This window comes from Myotis yumanensis, unplaced genomic scaffold, assembly GCF_028538775.1.
Source record: "Myotis yumanensis isolate MYYU_CA2020_CCGP unplaced genomic scaffold, mMyoYum1.0.hap1 SCAF_1, whole genome shotgun sequence".
Classification (NCBI taxonomy): Eukaryota; Metazoa; Chordata; class Mammalia; order Chiroptera; family Vespertilionidae; genus Myotis; species Myotis yumanensis.
In genome coordinates this window covers 185,915,589-185,936,978 of record NW_027223752.1, presented here as the reverse complement: position 1 = coordinate 185,936,978, position 21,390 = coordinate 185,915,589, and the positions used below count along the sequence as shown (strand labels likewise).

The 21,390-nt window shown below is 36.6% G+C and overlaps 1 protein-coding gene and 1 non-coding gene across 3 annotated transcripts in view; one reads left to right on the top strand and one right to left on the bottom strand.

Moving 5' to 3' along the window:
• The window catches only part of HELQ (helicase, POLQ like), a 41,672-nt gene that overhangs the window by 19,588 nt on the left and 694 nt on the right, over positions 1-21,390 (bottom strand). For both annotated transcript variants that reach the window (XR_011468364.1, XM_070393554.1), the window contains exons 2-10: positions 19,648-20,365; positions 15,390-15,568; positions 14,574-14,774; positions 14,070-14,142; positions 10,648-10,745; positions 9,184-9,282; positions 7,358-7,503; positions 5,183-5,422; positions 311-452 (exon numbers count right to left, since the gene is read on the bottom strand). Coding sequence is in view for 1 of the 2 variants with exons in the window: in XM_070393554.1 (XP_070249655.1) it covers positions 311-452; positions 5,183-5,422; positions 7,358-7,503; positions 9,184-9,282; positions 10,648-10,745; positions 14,070-14,142; positions 14,574-14,774; positions 15,390-15,568; positions 19,648-20,365 (1,896 nt within the window). In the remaining variant the exon portion in view is untranslated. The remainder of the gene's footprint in view (positions 1-310; positions 453-5,182; positions 5,423-7,357; positions 7,504-9,183; positions 9,283-10,647; positions 10,746-14,069; positions 14,143-14,573; positions 14,775-15,389; positions 15,569-19,647; positions 20,366-21,390) is intronic.
• Positions 14,930-15,036, top strand: LOC139000310 (U6 spliceosomal RNA). Its single transcript, XR_011469559.1, has one exon. It is a non-coding gene; the product is annotated as a U6 spliceosomal RNA (small nuclear RNA).

Below are 21,390 nucleotides of genomic sequence, written 5' to 3'. Positions count from 1 at the left end.
GAATAAATGGTATAAAATTTTAAATTTTTTGCATATCTTGTGGAGGCAGGGGAAGATAAAAAAACAAAGACAAAAAAAGAACGTACAGTTGTGCTCATGAAAATAGAAGATAATTAGGAAAAATGCTTTTTATTGTTTGCCTAAAATACAAAAGTACTCAAACTACTCTTTCTAATTTTTAATCATAGAGAAGGAAACATTATTTAGAGAAATATTAATAATTAATTTTTAAAAGATGATCTCATAAAAGTGGTAGGCCAAAGTCCAAAAAAAGACAAAACAATCAACTAACAACTAGACTGAGTGTTACCTGTTGCTTGTCTTTTTCTTGCAATATAAGGATACTCTCCCCAACAGAATCTATTCCAGCACGGCCAGCTCTGCCAATCATCTGTTTATACTGACTTCTCTTTAAAAATTCCTTAGCAACATAGGGGGCTCTCAAAATAACTCTATGAAATTGATAAAATTAATTAAAAGTTATATTCCACCTATAGCGATAGCACTTATTTTTTAAATTCTTAATTTCATTATATCTATGTAATATTAAATTTAATAACATATTAACTTAAAATAATAGAAAACTAGTATTTACCAAAAATCTATGATGTCCTAGGTTCTTTATGTACATTATCTGTAATTCTTACAAAACTCCTTGTAAAAATATATATATATTGACAAGGGGCTAATTGGTTTATCTCAACCCACAAAATTAGTAATTACCAGAAACATAATTTGAACTTAAGTCCGCCTAGCTGCTGCAAAGCTTATGACCAATCCACTTCAGCAACAGTTTTTTTTTATTTTATACTCCATAAATGAAAACTCTCACTATGTACCACCAACATATGCAAATTTATTGATGAATTTATATTGTTGTCAACTATATACAATTGCAGATTTCAACTATTTTTGACCTATAAACAAGCTGATTTCATCCTGCTCACATATATAACAGTCTGTAGCCAGCTTTTCTGTTAAAAGATGAGAGAAAAATCTATGGTATTTGCCTATACTGATTAACCACCTCCTTTATTTATAAATCTCAATGAACAGCCCAGATTAACATTTGGAAAAAAAAAAAACTAATGACATAACAGAAAAACAACAAGAACATAAAGAAAAAAAGTCTGATAGAAGCAGATAATACAAAACTTAAAGAACTTAAATTCTAATAAGTATCTATAGAAAATCCTTGAGGGTATTGCATTCAAAATCGACAGCAGACCTTATTTAAAAAAAGAGCAATAAAAGAAGAGAGTTCTTGGAAATTAAGAAAAAAATTTAAGTTCATTTAAAAAATTCAATAAAATAACTGAATAATTAATAAACATAGTTAATGGGATATAGTTATATAGAAGGTAAAGACTGCAAAAATGTATGAGAAAAGAGATAAGAAAACTCAATCTAGAAAGTTCCAACTCTGAAATTACAAAAGCCGAGAGTGAGATAATGAAAGGAAAAATAATACAATAACCAAAAAAATTACTCTAAGATTATGAAAGGCATAAAACTTTAAATTGAAAACATATATCCAAGTGCTAAGCCCTAAGAATGAAAAGTAGCTAAACTGGGATGGTTGGGATTGTAGAATTAATTTCCAGGTTTCAAACTTTGGCTGTGAAACTCATTTGTTGGGCCTGAAGTTGGGCAAATTATTTCATTGTTCAGCACCTAAGTTTTCCCTTCTATAAAATGTGGATAATGAAATATAACCTTCCTCAAAGAGTTGGCGTGGAGATCTATTAAGTCAATGCATGTAAAGGTACTATGGCATGAAGGAGGGAGTGCAATAGCTTGCAATTATTATTATGCACTATGACAGAATTTTACAGTTAAAGAGACAAGTTTAACGGATCTGGAAAGAGAAAAACAGTGAACCTACACAAAAACAAAAATGAGCAACATTGGCTCCTAAAAAACAAGAAACAATACTGAAGTCGCCAAGGAAAAAAATTGAACCTAAAATTCTAGTAAGGCGTTAAAGTGTGAGGCTAAAATAAAGACATCTTCAGCTATGGAAAGACAAACTTTTTTACCTCAATATACTAGTAGTACTTAATAATTACTCAAGGGTGGCAAGAAAAATAAAAGAATCACAAAAGGAAGATGTGGGATACCAGAGGCAATGGTAATCAAAACAAAAACCAAGGATAATATACAAGTAAGTTTAATTATAAAATGAAAAAATGTAAAAATCTGGAACTACAATTTTAGTTAATTGCAACATACATACATAAGGCAGTATAAGAGGATATATAAATGGCAAAACTCATGTACAAGAGAATATAATTATTGATTAATTCTACAATGACAAAAAAATATTTTCATTACAACTGCTAACATTTTAACAGTTGGAATAAGAAAAATAGAATAGCCCTGACTGGTTTGGCTCAGTGGATAGAGCGTCGGCCTGCGGACTCAAGGGTCCCAGGTTCAATTCCGGCCAAGGGCAGGTTGCGGGCACATCCCCAATAGGGGCTGTGCAGGAGGCAGCTGATCGAATTTCTCTCTCATCAATGTTTCTAACTCTCTATCCCTCTCCTTCCTCTCTGTAAAAAAAAATCAATAAAATATATTAAAAAAAAAAAAAGAAAGAAAAATAGAATATAGTCCTGGCCAGTTTGGCTCAGTGAATAGAGCATCGGCCTGCGGACTGAAAGGTCCCGGGTTCAATTCTGGTCAAGGGTACATGCTCGGGTTGCGGGCACGTTCCCCAGTGGGGGGCATGCAGGCGGCGGCCAATCAATGATTCTCTCTCATCATTGGTGTTTCTCTCTCTCTCCCACTCCCTTCCTCTCTGAAATCAATAAAAAAAAATGTTTAAAGAAAAAGAAAAATAGAATATATATGTATGTGTGTATATATACATATACATATATATGTGTGTGTGTGTATATATATATATACGTATATATACATATATATATACACACACTAGAGGCCCAGTGCATGAATTTGTGCACCAGTGGGGTCCCTCGGCCTGGCCTGTGGGATGGGGCCGAAACCAGCTCTCCAACATCCCCTGAGGGGTCCCAGATTGCAAGAGGGTGCAGGCCAGGCCAAGGGACCCCAGCGGTGCACGATCAGGGCCAGAAAGGGATGTGGGAGGTTGGCTAGCCAAGGAGGGACCGCGGGAGGGCTCCAGGGTGTGTGCAGCCTGTCTCGCTCAGTTCCAATTGGCCGGACCCCAGCAGCAAGCTAACCTACCTGTTGGAGCGTCTGCCCCCTGGTGGTCAGTGCACGTCATAGAGAGCAATTGAGCGTCCTTAGCATATTGTTAGCATATTATGCTTTGATTGGCTGAATGGACAACTGGACAACTGGATACTTAGCATATTAGGCTTTTATTATATAGGATAACTTTCTGTTTTTTTCAAAAACCAAATAACAGAGGTTGAAAATAAAAGAATGGAAAAAGATATACTTGGCAAAAATAATGTAGTCCTCATATTCGAAATAAAATCACTAAGTTAGAAAAACTTATATTGATAGAAGGTATAATTTAACAATAAGATAGTTGGAGTAGCCCAGCCGGCATGGCTCAGTGGTTGAGTGTTGACCTCTGAACCAGGAGGTCATGGTTCGATTCCTGGTCAGGGCATATGCCTGGGTTGTGGGCTCAATCCCCAGTGGGGGGTGTGCAGGAGGCAGCTGATCAATGATTTTCATCATTGATGTTTCTATCTCTCCCTCTCCCTTCCTCTCTGAAATCAATAAAAATATATATTTTAAAAAAAGATATTTAGAATAAACCTTTTTTGTTTTTAATCCTCATCCAAAGAGTCAGGATATTTTTTCCATTGATTTTTAGAGAAAGTGGAAGGAAAGGGTGGAGAGAGAGAAAGAGAGAGAGAGAGAAACATAGATGTGACAGAGACACATTGATTGGCTGCCTCACACACCCACCCTGACCAGAGGTTGGATGGGACCGGCAACCAAGATACAGCTCTTGATTGGCAATTGAACCTGCAATCCATCAGCGGGCATGCTGCTGCTCCAACCACTGAACCATGCTGACCAGGGCTGGCCAGGGCTGGAATACACCTTTTTAATACCCAAATACTTTTGAAATATATGCACTTCTAGAATGCAAAAAGGAGAAATTGACAACTTCACAATTAAAATGGGAGACTAACACACCTCTCTGAAATGGACAGATTAAGGAATCACAAAGAGTAAGAAAATAAAGGAGCTGGTAACATGATTAATAACTGTGATCTCATTGAGATACAGACAACTGCACACTCAAAAAGGAACACATATTTTTTTAACACTCATGGATGCTTTATAAAAATTGATGATTTGTTTGGAAGAACAGAAATCAACTATGCAGGCCACAGCTTTAGTAATAACTGAAAAGGTAATCAATGATCTACTCCAAAAAAGATACTAGACCAGTGATGGCGAACCTTTTGAGCTTGGCGTCAGCATTTTGAAAAACCCTAACTTAACTCTGGTGCCATGTCACATATAGAAATTTTTTGATATTTGCAACCATAGTAAAACAAAGACTTCTATTTTTGATATTTATTTTATATATTTAAATGCCATTTAACAAAGAAAAATCAACCAAAAAAATGAGTTTGCGTGTCACCTCTGACACGTGTGTCATAGGTTCACCATCACTGTACTAGACTCAAGAGTCTTTATGGATGAGTTCTCTACAAGGAAATACCTATGTAAAATAAACTCTTTCATATGATAAAAAATGGTGGAAAGCTTTCCAACTGTTTCTACCCAAGCAGGATAATAAACCTTGACATCAAACCAGATTGGTCCCATGTACCAAAAGGTTGTCCAGGTTGTGGGCTCAGTCCCCAGTAGAGGGTGTGCAGGACGCAGCTGATCAATGTTTCTCTCCCATCATCGATGTTTCTCACTCTCTCTCTCCCGTCTCCTCCCTCTCTCTCTGAAATCAATAAAAACATATTACAAAACAAAACCAGATTTGGAGGGCACAAAAGGAAGAAGGAATTTTAATACCAGGAAAGCTACTAATATTGTTTTTCATTAAATATTAAAGGAAATAAACCAAAGGATCAACTCAGCAAATACTGAAAACAACAACAACAAAACAATAAATTCTCACCCACTACCAAGAAAGGATAAAACAACAATGAAACTGGTAAGCTAGGAATTGAAAAGTTTTGAGCCTGGTCAACAGTGACGTATATCTCACCTTCGAGCTGGCAGGTTAACACCTGCTGCTAGGGTGGATGTGCAGGTCAAAAGGCAGAGAACTCCTGTGGAATAAGCTTCCTCCAAGAGCTTTCTTTCATCACTCATTAAACCACTATGGTGATAAGCAACTCCTAATGGGATAGTGCGCTTTAAAACAGGACACAAGTTGCCACTGCTGATACTCTTCAAGTTCTTAATTACCTCCTGTTTTTCTTTTTCCCTGTGTTTCAGATAGTCCCTAGGAAAAAAGATCTGTTAGAAATATGAACCCTGATCTTATAGTGACAAAGTGCCTATACTTTTGATTTCAGTAGATGCATGTAAATATTCCTTTAAAAATATTAATTTTAGTTACATAAGTACATAAAATGTTCTTAGAATTTTGATTCTGATTTCACAATTAGGCAGTCTCTTTCAACATTTTTGTGTGGATCACAGAGCACTGTGAAAATTTGAATAAAGCTAAGAAAAATCACACAAATATTCACATAAACACGAATATTTTGCATTTAATATCAGAGGGTTCATGGACTTCCTGAAGCTCATTCCTGTACTTTCTATGAATCCTTGGATACCAGGTTTGAGCCCTGCTCTAAATGTTAATTTTTTTTTTTTCACTAGATCATATAGCTTTATTGAAAATGATTTATTTTATTTTAAGTAATAAATTCTCTTCTCTTAAGATGGAAACATATATTATTAAACCATCCACAATATATGACAGTCTGGATACTAGCATTTTAGAAATTTCAATATTATCTTACAGTGTCTCTATATCTAGAAGCACCTGTTATTTTAAGAAAAGAAAGAAAAACTGTGTAGAAATAACTACCAAATGGCTGTAAAGCAACAACTTCTAAATACCAGTAGCACACACATATCATCCAAAATATAAATAAAATACACACAGGCCTGTGTTATTTTGGTCTGTTTCATGGAAAGAATAGAAAGCTCTGGCTGGTGTTCACTGAAGAACACCAGTAATTGCGTAAGAAGTTGAGAAATGGAGGCAAAGAGACAAAAGTACAACAATGAAGAATTGGGAAGAAAATGGTCAAGAGTTATCAGTGCAAAGAAGTGACAGCTTAGTAGAGCAGAGGACTTTCTGCTGCTCTTTGCCAGCCAGTGTTCAAGGTCCTGAGAAAGATGTACAGGATAAACACTTCTCAAGGCATTAGGTCTTAAAAGCAGTGAGAATATAGATAATCAGCATATAATTTTAGAGAAGGAAGATGTTATTTATAATTGATCACAGAAGATATGATTGTATGAAGAATGGTTGTGGGAGAACTTGAGATCTGAGCTGGGTCTTGATGAACAGGTGTTAGAAAGGTGGCAATGAAGGGGCAGGGAAGTGCATTCTTGGCAGAGGGTAAAGCATTATCAAAGGCTTGAAAATGGTAAGTTCAAGGCATAAACAAAGAAGGTAGCAGTCCAGTTTGGATGAATCACAGGGTGAATGAAGAGTAGGAGAAATAAGAATGGAAAAGAAAGTTAAGTCAAATTTTAGCCTGAATTCTGAGAAGCACTGAGGTATCATTTCTTAGGGAGATTTATGACCAGAGCTTTAGCTATTATCAGGAAATAGTGAAAAAGGTGAAGGGATTAAGAAGTACAAATTGGTAGTTACAAAATAGTCATGGGGAGGTAAAGCACAGCACAGGGAATATAGTTAATAATATCTAATAACTCTGCCCAGCTAGTGTGGCTCGGTGCTTGAGTGTCGACCCATGAACCAAGAGGTCACTGGTTCGATTCCCGGTCGGGGGACATGCCCGGGCTGCAGGCTCGATCCCCAGTAGGGGATGTGCAGAAGGTAGCCGATTGATGTATCTCTCTCTCCCTCTTCCTTCCTCTTTCTCTAAAATTAATATAAAACATATTAAGAAAAAGAAAAGTTCCCTATTCACTGTGCAGCCAAGGTTGAGAATCACTGATCTAAACCATTGTATTAGCATCCTCTTACATGTAGTCTTGAAATTTTTCTCTATTTCACATATGTGAATTTCATAGTTAAACTTCCTTCAAGGTTAAGGCCTTCAGAATCAAGTAGAACAACTTAAAACAATGTTCTGCATGAAGTAATTAGTGCTCATTGAATAAACAGAATACAGAATATGCAAATTATGACAAAAATAAAATAGAACAAAATATTTTTAAAAGATTAACATACTTGCTTAAAAATTTGCATATCATTTCTGCTACATTTTCACAGTTCTTCTTAGTGGGACAAAAAACTAAGCAGGAATTATTGGGAATAACTTCTGTCACCAATGCTACCAAGTGATCAGGATCCATCTTTTTCAGAGCATCAGAATACTGCATAACAAGACACAGCAACAAGGTAGTTAGCAATGATAAAAGCTTTGAAAGGTAAGTAAACCACCATAATTTGAAGTTCTGATTTAGTAAATCTGATCATTTAAAGGAAAAAAATGAAACCTATATTACATATCAAAATGTTAATTCTCACTTTTCTCTTATGGTATTAGGATTTTGTGAGGTATATTTGGTTTTAAATTAAAGAAGTGAAAACGCTAATGCTATTAATAACTCCACTGCATGCCCATCTTCACCAAAGCAGTACAAAATATGTCCAGAGAAACACAGATTGATCCTAATAATAGTCAAAGGACTGTGCAAATAAGATTTATCTTTAACTATTACTACTAGCTTTTAAAAATATAGATTCAATCATATATTACAGTACATTTTTAGAAATAAAAAATTATTTATCAAGCAGACACAAGGAACTCAAAGAACATGAAAAGTGTAAAGTTATTTAAAATCTCCTTACTTCCTTTGACTTTCTGAAAACTATGAATTAGAATTCATAGAATTCTAAAACTGTAGTAAAATCCTTTTCTCCCCTTTTTAATATCCTTCATATATTATAGAACATTAACATAGTAGACATTAAAATTTTCATACACCAATGTCTGAATTAAATAGTCCACAAATGTTCCTTTTTGCTGTTGTTGATAAATGAATGAACACTTAAGGGAGAGGTCTGCAAATTTTCTTGGTTCATGGAGTCCCAAGGCTAAGAAAATTACCATTTTTATTTATTGGGGAGTTAGGTCTAAACAACCTAATAAGAATATATTTCCTTGCAACTTAGTAGCTGTCTGCATAAATAATATACATCAGGTGAATAAAATATATATATATATATTCAGCCTGCGGGTGTGGCTCAGAGTTTGAACATCGACCTATGAACCAGGAGGTCACAGTTCAATTCCCAGTTAGGGTACATGCCTGGGTTGCAGGCTCAATCCCCTCTGGGGGCAAGCATGAGGCAGCTGAGCAATGATTCTCTCTCATCATTGATGTTTCTATCTCTCCCTTTCCCTTCCTCTCTGAAGTCAATAAATATAAATAAATATATATTTTTTTAATCTTTATTGTTGAGAGTATTACATATGTCCCCTTTTTTACCCCATTGACCTCTCTCATTCCCCTTCATCCCCCCAGGCCTTCACCATCCTATTGTCTGTGTCTATGGATTATGCATATACCATATGAGTTCATTGGTTGATTTCTTCCTCCCTACCCCCACCCTCCCCTGCCTTCCCTCTGAGGTTTTTAAAAAATGTTTATATAAACCTTAAATAACCACAATGGCCCACTAATGGGATGTGTGAACAGCTGGACACTGCAGTATTTTGAAGCTTGGAATTGGACAAATGTAGTTATTACCCTTATTTCCTGTCCCATATTGATTTTCACGTGGTTTTTGCTTATAGTAACTGCAAAAAAAAAACCCATCTTCACAAAGCTATGATATTATAGAAAGGAATGTAGTGTTATCTAATGTTGAAAATAGAAAATAACTACCTTGAACCAGTAGTTTTTATGGTGTCCAACAGATTTCAAGCATCAGAGGTTTCTCTTAAAAATCTAAAATATTCCATGGGACTCATGTGAACATTCTGTGGTGCCCCAGGGCTCCTGGACACAAAACCTGGGGATCTCGGGTTCAGGGGTTATTAACATTACCTTATAATTAAGGAGACGTGAAAAAGTCATGCCATTTTCAGCTCTGCTGTCAACCTCATATATTGAATCATTTATTTTCAGATATTCTTTTAATTCAACCTTAAATTAAAGGGACATTTGCAATTAATAACACATACAAATTCCTTTTTTCAGAGTTACAAATTTTGTAAAAATATGTTGTAGCCAAACCGGTTTGGCTCAGTGGATAGAGCGTTGGCCTGCAGACTGAAAGGTCCCAGGTTCGATTCCGGTCAAGGGCATGTACCTTGGTTGCGGGCACATCCCCAGTGGGGAGTGTGCAGGAGGCAGCTGGTCGATGTTTCTCTCTCATCGATGTTTCTAACTCTCTATCCCTCTCCCTTCCTCTCTGTAAAAAAATCAATAAAAAATATTTAAAAAAAAAAAAAAAAAAAAAAAAAATATGTTGTAAAAATACCTATACAAATATTTTAGCTTTTCTATGGTCTGTATACAAAAACATGCTTTAACTTAAAAGTACTTTCTTTACCATTTCTTTTTTTTTAAGTCTCTTTTTGCTCGTAAGTAAAATTAGGGAGTAATATCCTTAAAATATACTTTTGAATTGAATAGCTACATGTCTAAACAGAAACCAAACACTTCCTTATTTTTCACAACAAGTACAAATGAGTTAAATGTTCACACTCTTTATCTTTTATTAAGGAGTTATTTCTCAAGATTTAAAACTTTGTTTCATTAATCATCAGTTTTCAATCTAACTGCCACATTATTTTTAAGTATTTGTAGACAAAAAGTTTGTAAACATACTTCATTGCATGTTCAAAAGAATAACACCTAATTTGACAATTAAGGTGATGAAATATCTTTAAAATTTTTCTTTTGTGATGCAAATATAAAAACAACAACTTTCAAATTAAAATTTGGTGATTCTTAAAAATCATTTTCTGAGAACCCATTCAGAGACAGAACATGCACACTAGTACTGCAGACAGATACATTTATTTACTTTCTTCAAGCATTTTGGGAATACTGTTACTGGGGAGTTTAATTTTAAATCTATGTGAAACCTAGATTTATTTTAAAAGCATTATAACCACCAAGTGTAAATATTTTAACTTTTAAGATAACTTTTTTACTGTGCTAATAGTTCAAAACATAAATTACTAAATTTTGACTGAGTGAAAACTTTTACCTTATAGAATAAGAAGTAGACAAATAGAATATGTCTGGAAATTTTCATTCAATAAATATTCATTCATTGAATATTTAGGCCAGTCACTATTCCAGGTGCTGCAGATACAATTGTGACACAAGCCAAGATCCCTGACCCCAGAGTTTACATTCTCTATAAATTCTTATTAGCATATAGGCATGGTGAGTGGAATTATGGCCCTTCACTACTCTATGGAATTTTTTTACTTGGTACAATAGCTACTTTTGTTTCTAAGATGATACATAACTACAGTGCAAACTTCAGGTACATACTGGCCTGAACTGACTGGTGTAATATTCTGCTTGAAGGAATTCTTGCAGGTCTTCAACATTGTTCAAAGTTGCACTCATACCAATAATTTGAGTTGTTTCTAAAAAAAAAAAAAAACACCAAAGCATTGAAAAATTTTCATTATTTATTATATCATAACAGTAATTTTAGCAACCTTTTTTGGTTCTAAATTTTTCCTAAGTGATTTGGGAAAGCGGTGGGGGAAGGTAAGAAAAACACAAATATATTACCAGATTATTAATCTGGCAATCAAAGAATGAAACTCTTCCTGTATCAAGAAGTAGGATCTTTATTAAGACTTCTAAACAACAAAAATGAGTATAAAAATGCGTGTTGATGACTGTTTAGACCGTCATTATGAAGAGTTATGACAGGTTCCACAGGTTCGGCTGTCTACAGATGTACAGTGTAGGATGCAGGACTGAATGGGGGATGAACTCATGCCACATGAAAAGTTCTTTATGCAATCTTGCTATCGGATTACCTTTACTTTAAAATAAAGGTAGAGTGCAACTCATAAAACTGCATGACTTCCTGGGCAGCTCAAAATTGCTGCTTTCCACAGACTAGCTATCGAATCAAAAAAAAAAAAAACCCACAAAACCCAAAGAAGTCTTCTTAGCAAATGCTTCTTCATTGCTGTTGTGTTCTGTCTTGAATTTTACCACACAAAGTAGTATCTGGAAGAGGAATGTTGCCCCTTCCTACTCCCTCAGGGTAGACTATGAAACTGAAGAGGTGAACATGTGGCCAAATCAATGAAAGGTTGTGCTAAGAAAGTTGGGATTTATGTAGAAACAAAGGGAAACTATGAAGGACTGTAAACAGTAAAATAAACTAATAGGACTTGCCTTTGGGAAATACCATTCTAACTGCACTAGAGAAGATGGATTTGGTGCGGGGTATGGCAGTGATCAAGGCTGAAGGCAGATGAGAGAGCTTTCTATGGTAATTTAAGTAAGAAAGAATGAGGCATTGAGCTAAAGATTTAGTAGTAAAGAAGGACAGGAGGGAGAGAACTTAAAAATATATTTATGAGATGGACCAGATAAGATTTGGTTGCTGACAGAAGGTACAAGAGTGAAGACTGTAAGATTCTGGCTTGGCTGGCTGGCTGACAAATAGTGGCAAAAAATTCAGGCTGAAGAATGGGTGTGAAGGAAACGAGTTAGACTTGGACATGGTGAATCTGAGCTGTTCACAGGATTTTCAAGTAGAAGTGTCCAGCTGGCAGATGATATTACGCAGAAGAGAACCATAAGCTAGAAATATAGAGAGGGAGGCATCACCACACAGGAAGCACTTGAAGTCAAGAGTGTAGATGAGAATTAGCGGAAACTGTATGAAGAAGGGAATAAGAGAAGAGCCTAAGATGAATTTATGGTAACACCAATGTACATAATGAACATGCTTAGAATGAGGTGTCCCAAGAAGGAAAAACTAAAGAGGTTCATCACATTTAATTACCTATTAAGTATAAGGCACTGGTGATAGAAAGACAAATATATATCAACTAGAGGCCCAGTGCATGAATTCGTGCACGGATGGGTTCCCTCGGCTTGATCTGCGATCCGGGACACAGGAGGTTGGCCCATGAGGGGAAGGGACTGCGGGAGCTTGGATGGCCAGGGGGAAGGACTGCGGAAGGTTGGCCGGCCAGGGGAGGTTGGCTGTGGGAGCGCACTGACCACCAGGGGGCAGCTCCTGCATTGAGTGTCTGCCCCTTGTTGGTCAGTGCGCATCATAGCAACTGGTTGGTCATTCCGGTTGTTCAGTTGCTTAGGCTTTTATATATACTAGAGGCCCGATGCATGAAATTCATGCAAGGGGCTTGGCCCTCACAGCCCTGGCTTCGCCCAGAAGGAAGTCCGGAAGGTCATTTGGCTGTCCGGTCTAATTAGCATATTATGCTTTTATTATTACAGATAGATAGCAAACACATGTCCATTATGTACAGGTACTATGCTAGATGCTTTACAAAGATAACTCATTCCATCTTTACAGAAATTCAGTGAGAAGGTTCTATTACTATCATCCATTTTTGAGGCATAAGGAAACAGAGGCACAGTTACTATAGCTTGCCCAAGGTCATGTATGTAGTTAAAAGTGAGCCAGAACTCAGGCGGAGATGGGTGGATGGGCGGGAAGAGATTAACCAAAGCACTTGTATGCATATAAGCATAACCCATGGTCACAGACAATAGTGTGGTGAAGGTCTGGGGTGGGGGTAGGCTAGAAGGGGTTAATGGGGGAAAAAAGGGAACATCTCTAATACTTTCAACAATAAAGATTAAAAAAAAAAAGAGCCAGAATTTGAATCTGGTTCCAGAGTTTGTCCTCAGCCATTATGCTATGCTATCTTTCCATGGTAACACAGGCTCCCACTTACACAGAAATGGTGGGAAAACCAAAAGAGAATGATGTAGCAGCACTCAAAGGAAAAAAGAATGATAAACAGTCAACTGCTGAAGTAAAATTGAGACAAGGAAAGTCAGTGTACACTAGATTTGACAAGTAGGTGATCATTCTCTTCTCTTTCTCTGCTTTATATTTTCCTAGAGAACTTGTTATGCTTTCACACACCATGTTTTCTTGTTTATCTGCTTATTGTTATTTCCCTTTCATTAAAGTATGTTTGATGAAGGCAGGGACTTTGTTTTATTCACTGTTGTATCCTTAGCACTTAAAATAGTGCCTGGCATGTACTCAATAAATATTTTTTTAATGAATGATTATAAAGTGCTACAATATGTCTACTAGTAAATACCATTGCTATTATAATTTTTAAAAATAATTCTAAAGTTTGACCTTTACAATTAATAAGTTTTGCATATAGAAGCCACGCTACTGCAATAGCATATCATTAAATAGTAGGGAAGACCTTTAGAATAAATATTTCATGTACATTTGAAGACTATCTGATGTTGCAAAAGAGCTCCTTAAAGTGACTACTGGAATATGCTGAATTATTGGTATGATGATGATACTGAAGGTGGAGGCAGCAGCAACTCTTGTTGAGTGCTGTGTGCTAAGCACTGCTGAATGCGTCACATGTGCTAACTCAATCCTCACAACAATCCCATCAGGTCAGTACCATTACTATCCCCATTTTACAGATGAAGAAACAGAGAGGTTGAGTCATCTGCTTATGCACACATAGCTAGCAAATGAAAGATAATGACAGGGATGTCCTCACATGTTACTTTCATTTATCTTAACAGTTATCCTCATTCATCAATTCTTCCAACAAAAATCTATACGCTTACCTTAGAAAGCATAATCTAAGGCAGAAAGCTTACGTATCTTACTCTAGGCTACGTAATTTCGCTAGTAATAGAAATAAGTCTTTTATAGATCTCTTGATCATAAATCAATTAGTAACCACATTTGAAAAAATACTTACTACTAGTGTAGAGGATTTTTGCTAGGGTCATTTCCAGTACAGCCCCACGGCTTCCTTCAGCAATCATGTGCAACTTGAGATTTTTTTAAAAAAGGGAGAAAAGTAAATCTGGATATAATGCCTATATAAAATATGCACATATTATATGAAATAAAGTAATCTTTGCTTTATAACTCTTAAGCATTTTAGATATAGCAACTAGAGTACATATGCATTATTTCACTGATTTTTAAGTTAATGAGGTTTGGGGACAACATCTTGACACATCTGGAATTCATAAGAACTATTATAAAATTGAATATACACATACACGCATATATTCACTCTTCAAGAAACACTTGACACAAAACTGAATTTAAGATTATCAAGCATGAAATGTTTTCATCTGTACTGTCTATATATTAAAACAAATTATTTATTCTCATACAGGTGCTAAGTGGATCCACATATTAATAACTGTTAGTATAATAAAAATGTTGATAAATTACAAAAGTAGCAACTCACCTCATCTACAACAACCAGACCCAGACTGCTAATCCTTCCAGTTTCAATCAAGGAGTTGACCAGACCATGTCCTTTTTCAATAGTGGCAATGTATAGTGATTTCTTTTCCCTTCTTTTAATTGGAGGAAATTTTCCTTTGCTTCCGGCATATTCTTCAACAAAGAAATCCAGTTCTATACCAAAGCTTGACAAACCTGAAATCTAGAATATTAAAATAAACAAATGAAACAGATAAATAAGGACTTTAATTATTAAGTACTCATGGGGATTTAAAAAAATCTAAAATTGTGTTAGATACCAATCAATGGGAACAAGGTCACAGATAAGACATAAACATCTAAGAAATGTCACAATTAGTGCTCACTTTGGCAGCAGTTATATTAAAACTGGAACAATACAGAAAAAATTAGCATGGCCCCCATGCAAGGATGACATGCAAATTTGTGCAGTGCTGCATTTAAAAAAAAAAAAAAATCCCAATTAATGTTGCTATTTGCAAAATGAAGACAAGTTTTAAACTACATAATAAATGAGAAAATAAATTTCAATTGTCTCCTGATGTTAAAAAATCAGAGTAACTCATTTATTTTGATAAAATAATTGAAAGCAAGCTAAATATCAATAGAACATTTAGAATGAAGTTGAATCCACCAGTTTAGATCAGAAAAGATATTCAGTCCAGTACTCCATACTGCTTTTAACATTCTAAAAATATTAATTCCTCATCATTAATAGAAATCTCTTTTCAGTCAATAAAAAGTCACTTAATGTTAAAATAGCATTAGCAAATACCACTTGTTAAAAAAAAAATCGCACCTTTTCTTGGACAATTGCCACATATGGTAGGATCATTAAAACGTCTTTGCGCCGGCAAAGCAGTTCTTGTAGCATTAAAATCTCAGCCACGAGGGTTTTTCCACCACTAGTTGGCAAGGAATATATTAAATTTTTTCTTTCTTGCACAGAAGTCAAGGTTAAGCAAGTATGTTGCCATTCTGTGGAATTAAAACAAAAGCATTATTTTCCCTTAATATAGTTTCAATCTTAGAAAGTTTTCTAAGAAGAAAATATCAAATCCGATCTTGTGTAGCAATTTTCTTATAATGGTAAGTGTAACTATACCAATGTTAACTGTCAAAAATCCCCAATGTGTGATGTGCACAGCCAGTGAGTCTAATTCTAATTCAGTCCTGGTCAGTGGGATGGGCATCTAGCTCTCCTACTCGCCAGCTGCAAACTTAGGTCTAAGATCCCAGCATGGCAGGCAGTGCCTGCTGGACAAAAGGCATCATCTGGGACATCAGAGGACAGTACACAATCTGTGTGAATCCTAAGGCTTTCCTCTTACGTTCTGCAAGGAGACTGTGTAAGTTTCCCTTTTTCATTCATCCAAACACCATCTTAGAGAAATAGGAGAAGAAAAAAAATGTATGAGGTTTTGTACAAACCAAGGACTACTTAGCTCTCATGGGGAGCTGAACTTTGAATGGCCTAAATATCAGTTTAAACTAGTAGTTTAAACCATGAAAGATGGATTATTAATTGGCACACCTAACGTTTCCACAACTTAGCAAGGTAGCATTCATGAAAAGTATCATGTCAGATCCAAAACATGGTGTGGAAACTAGTCTAACTACTTTGTAGTGTTTTATCACTAGGAAAATGGGAAAAGATATTCAAGACATTTCACTGTAGGGAGAAACGCAAATGACTAATAAATACATAAAAAGATGTTTAATTGTTACCTACTGGGTTGACAAAAATAAATAAAAGGGCCACTAATATAAAATCCAGCTGAGCAAAGTATGGTTTATGAGAGCATAAACTACTATAATATTTTTGGAAAGCAATTTAGCAGTATCAAAAATAAAATTGCATATTGTTTTTGATTTAGTAGTATTACTAGTAATACTTCTAGAACTCTACACCCATAGAAATAAAGGGGCATATAAAGATTATGTGCAGGATGCTCATCATGGCATTGTTTACATATAACAAAAAAAGACACTGGGGGGACAAAGGTTGAATGAATTTTGCACAATTATATAATGTAATTCTTTGCATCTTGAAAATGAGGGAATAGATGGTTAAATTTAAAAATGATTAACAGGATATATTACAAAGGTATTAAAAATAGTTATACATGAATGGCAATTACAGATGACTTATTGTGCATTTTTGGTGATTCTCAAAAATTTGCAAATAACTATGTACCTTTTTTACTTTAAAATATTTCAGGAAAAAAGATTTACAATTTTTCAAAAGTCCTTAACTACTTAAATTCAATACTAAATTTTTTCTTTTTAAGTCAGACTGGTATTACCCATTAGTTACCAAACTGCAGATGTTAGTGTGCAATAATACAACTTGACCATAGCTACATTTTATCCAACTCAGATTTTTAAAGTATAAAATGAACAAAATCATAAATATTTAGGAATATTCTTTATCTTCAAACATTATAAAAGTAAATTATACCCCGGCCTGGTGGCTCAGTTGGTTGGAGCATTGTGCCCTACACCAAAAGGTTGTGGTCTGATTCCTAGTCAGGACACATACCTAGGTTGCAGGTTCCATCCTTGGTCAGGTGTCTTCAGGAGGCAACTGGTCAATGTTTCTCTCTCCCTCTCTCTCTCAAGTCAATTAAAAAACATATCCTCAGGTGAGCATTTAAAATAAAAAAACCTTTAAATTATATTAACTTAGTTCTCAATATTTATGCAAAATACATCAAACATATAATTTCATGATAAAAAAGCAACCACTACACTATGGCATGTGCAAAAGTAGGTTGTTATGAGTACACAAAACAGATTATTCTTGCATTATCATTTATAAATTACTAGAGTCCCAGTGCACGAAATTCATGCATGGGGGAGGGGAGGTCCCTCAGCCCGGCCTGCACCCTTTCCAACCCGGGACCCCTTGGGGGATGTCCGACTGCCAGTGGTCGGACATTCCTCTCGCAATCTGGGACCGCTGACTTCTAACCGCTCACCTGCCTGCTGGCCTGATTGCCCCTAACCACTCTCCCCTGCCAGACTGATTGCCCCTAAACGCCTCTGCCTCGGCCCCTGCCACCATGGCTTTGTCCGGAAGGACATCCAGATGTCCGGTCTAATTAGCGTATTACCCTTTTATTAGTATAGATTGTATTACTAGAGGCCTGGTGCACAAAAATAGTGCACTTGGGGGGGGATCCCTCAGCCTGGCCTGCACCCTCTCATAGTCCGGGAGCCCCCAGGGGATGTCCAACATCCTTAGTGCTGCCACGGAGGCAGGAGAGGCTCACACCACTGCCTCTGTGCTAGCCAGCTGTGAGCCCAATTTCTGGCTAAGTGGCGCTCCCCCTGTGTGTCAGCTCCTGCATTGACTGTCTGCCCCCTGGTGGTCAGTGCACATCATAGCGACCTGTCGTTCCACCATTCGGTCGATTTGCCTTTTATTATATAGGATTTGTATGGCAACTGTAAACCTATTTTTGCTAGCCCCTGTATAAGGTTGAGGTTCTCTAGCTCAGTGGTTCTCAAACTTTAGGCACATCAGAATACCCAGGAGGGCTTATTAAAGCAGACTGTCAGACTTGCCCCCAGAAGTTCTGATTCAGGAGGTCGGGCTGGGTCCTGAATGCACATTTCAAGTTTATAGGTAATGCTGATGCTGGGGTTTAAGAACTCCACTTTGAGAATCACTGCTTTAGCACACATAATTATTTTTTAAATTGGTCATTTCATTAAGCTAAATTTACAAGTAAAAAGATTTAAAAAGTTATTTACTAAAGTTCATACTTTAAAGCTACTAATATAATTACTGATAATCATTATCAAAGTCTAATTTGGCATGTCCTTCACACAGAATGTAACCTGCAAAACAATTACTTTTATTATCATCATCATCCCTTTTTAATAGATCAGACACTAAGGCTCAGTATAAAGTTGAGGTTTATAGTGACAGGGCCAGAATAAATAGGCTGACAACCCTCAGCAGTTGAGACCCTACCAGAATGTACCAGGTATAGTGCTAGTTATATAAGAAAAAGGTGAATTAGATAGAGCCCTGTCCTCAGGGTACTCATGCTGGTAGGAAATGCAGATTAAACAAAGGACAAGGTGCTAGGAGAAAAGCAAAGGGAAGTTAATATATCCTTTGTGAGCAATACACACCATTAGCTCTTAAGTACAAATCTCACAATTTAGGATTTATTAGACTCTTATAGTCTTATATTAGACTTTTTTCCCTGTAGTCCTACTTCTTGAACCTAATTGTCTTCTCCCTGAGAAGAGAAACCATGTTTTCATATGGTTCTTAAGGCACTAACATAGGAGATTCAGAAATACTTATGCAGTGATTGGTTGATAGGCAAATCTTCCAGAATGGCAGCAATTGTACCTTCTTTGTCTAAAATAACACATATTTAAAATATAGGCAAGAATCCAGGATTTTTAAAAAACATTATGAGACATTATTAATATTCTTTGCACTTAAGTCTTCTCAGCCATCTTTAAAGATGTTTAGTTTTAATCAGTCGTATTACTACTACTAACTTTCACTCAAGACATCTCACTAGTCAAAGGAATTCAACAAGTTTTGGTAGAAAAGACAGAGCCAGCCAAGAGAACCAGTTAAGAAAAATGAGGAACAGCTAGACACTTAGAAAAACAAAACAAAACAGGAGTGGAATGTCAAGAAATCAAGAAGTGTTTCAAAAAGGATCTGGTCAATTGTGTCAGGCAAGCTACTTACAAGTCAGGAAAGCTAAGAACTAAAGGTATTATTGGGTTTAGACAACCTAGTCATTATATCTTAAGTGAGCCCACAGAACCCAGAGTTGGAGTGGGTTGGGAATTATTTGAGGTGAGGAAAGGGAGACAGCAAGGATAATACGTTTGAGAAGTGTGACCACAAGGAAAGAGGTTCAGCAGTAGCACAACTGGGATAGGTTGAGAGAGGATTGATACTTTGATTTGTTTTTAAGATGCACTATATGACCATGGAAGGATCTCCTTTCTATTGACTTGCACTAATACTATGGTAATGGTGGCAAAATTTTTTTCATTCCAGGAAAATGCATTACCATATAATTTTTCAATTCCTTTGAACTGAACATAAAGGTCCCTCACTTTGCTGGGTAATGAATAAAAGGGACCAACATCATCTGATGATGACTCAATTGTTTTCTTAGCAACATTAATTTCTTCGGACAGGTGAGTCTCCTTGAGCTGTTTAGTCCTAGAAAATATTGGCATTTGGGCCTTTGCATTGACAGTCATGGCACTTTTTAGATGATCTTTAAGACTTTTTCTCCTATTCACATCTGAACTAGTTCTGACTTTAGAAGAGAATTCATCATTTTGTTGGGGTTGCTCTATGCTATTTTGGGGCAATTCCTCACTCACAGTCTTGTGAGAGGATGAGTTCCAATCCCTCTCTTTAGTAGACTGATTGCCCAATTCATTTGAAGAGTTCTGCAAATTTTCAAAGTATAAAACCTGTGAAGAAGGCAATTCATACAAAAGATCAGCTCCAGGTTCAATAGAGATATCTTCATGCCCGCTCTGATTTTTTGTGTGCTCATCTGTTTTTAATTCAGTAAAGCTGCCTATAGTACTAATGCTGAGTTGGTTATGTCTGATGTCTTCTGAACAAAGATCTTCAGTGGCAAGGTCTGTATCATGCTTCTTATTTTCAGGAAGTTGCATATATTTTTGTTCCAGGTCATCAACTTGAGCTATAAGAGAATTTTCAGCAAAGCTATCATAGTCACCAAACATGTCCTCTTCACTTTCATTATTCTGGAAAGAAAACAAAAATATTAATGGTCAATTCTAGCTTTAGTAAGAATAAAAGTTCCGGCCTAGGGCTATACCAAATATATAATTAAACTAGAGGTCCAGTGCACAAAATTCATGCAAGAAGGGGGGAATCCCCTCAGCCTGGCCTACACTCTCTTGCAATCTGGGACTGCTGGCCCCTAACCACTCGTCTGCCTGCCTGATCGCCCCTAACCACCTCTGCCTGCCTGGTCGCCTCCAATCACTCTGCCTGCCTGCCTGATTGCCCCTAACCACTCGCTGGGCGGGGGAGGGGGGGTGTGGCCAGCTGGGGTGAGGGGCCGTGGTCGTTCTGGACTCTGGTCATTCTACCGTTTCGGTTGCGGCGCTTTTGTTATAGAGGATGGTCACATATGGATCACATAACTAAATGTAAATCACCCTGTGAAATAGATATTATCATCCCATTTTACAGATAGAGCAATGGAGGCCTAGAGAGGGTAAGGGACTTGCCTAAACTACACTCCTGGTGCATGATGATGCTGGGATCCTAATTCTTAAGCCAATGCTAAATCCTTCATGTGGTCGGTAGCAAGACTGGTAGACATCTACTGGGATGTCATCTGACTGGAAGTTAGATACTTCTAACTTCTGATACCGCACTATCCCTCCCCTCCCAGTCTCTAATCTAGAGACTGGCCTTTAACAAAATCATGCTTGTACTCCTGGACACTCCAAGATTGTCCCTAGGAATTTGGAATTAAGAGGGAGAGTCTGCACACTGACCTACAGTGGCCTACTAAACAGAAGAGATGTAAACTCGGAGGCAGCAATAGTGTCGTGATTAAAAACACAGGACTTTGAGCCAGAAGCGCCATTTCTTAACTTCTCGGGGCCTGATTTCTGTTGTGAATGTAACTAGCTTAAGAAACCACCCAGCATATAATTCGTCTGCTCTTCATAACTGGTAGGTTTTATTGGTACAGCAGAAGCAGCAGTGACTTCGAAGTCTGCCTTTGCGTCTCAGTCAAGCCACTTACTTGCTG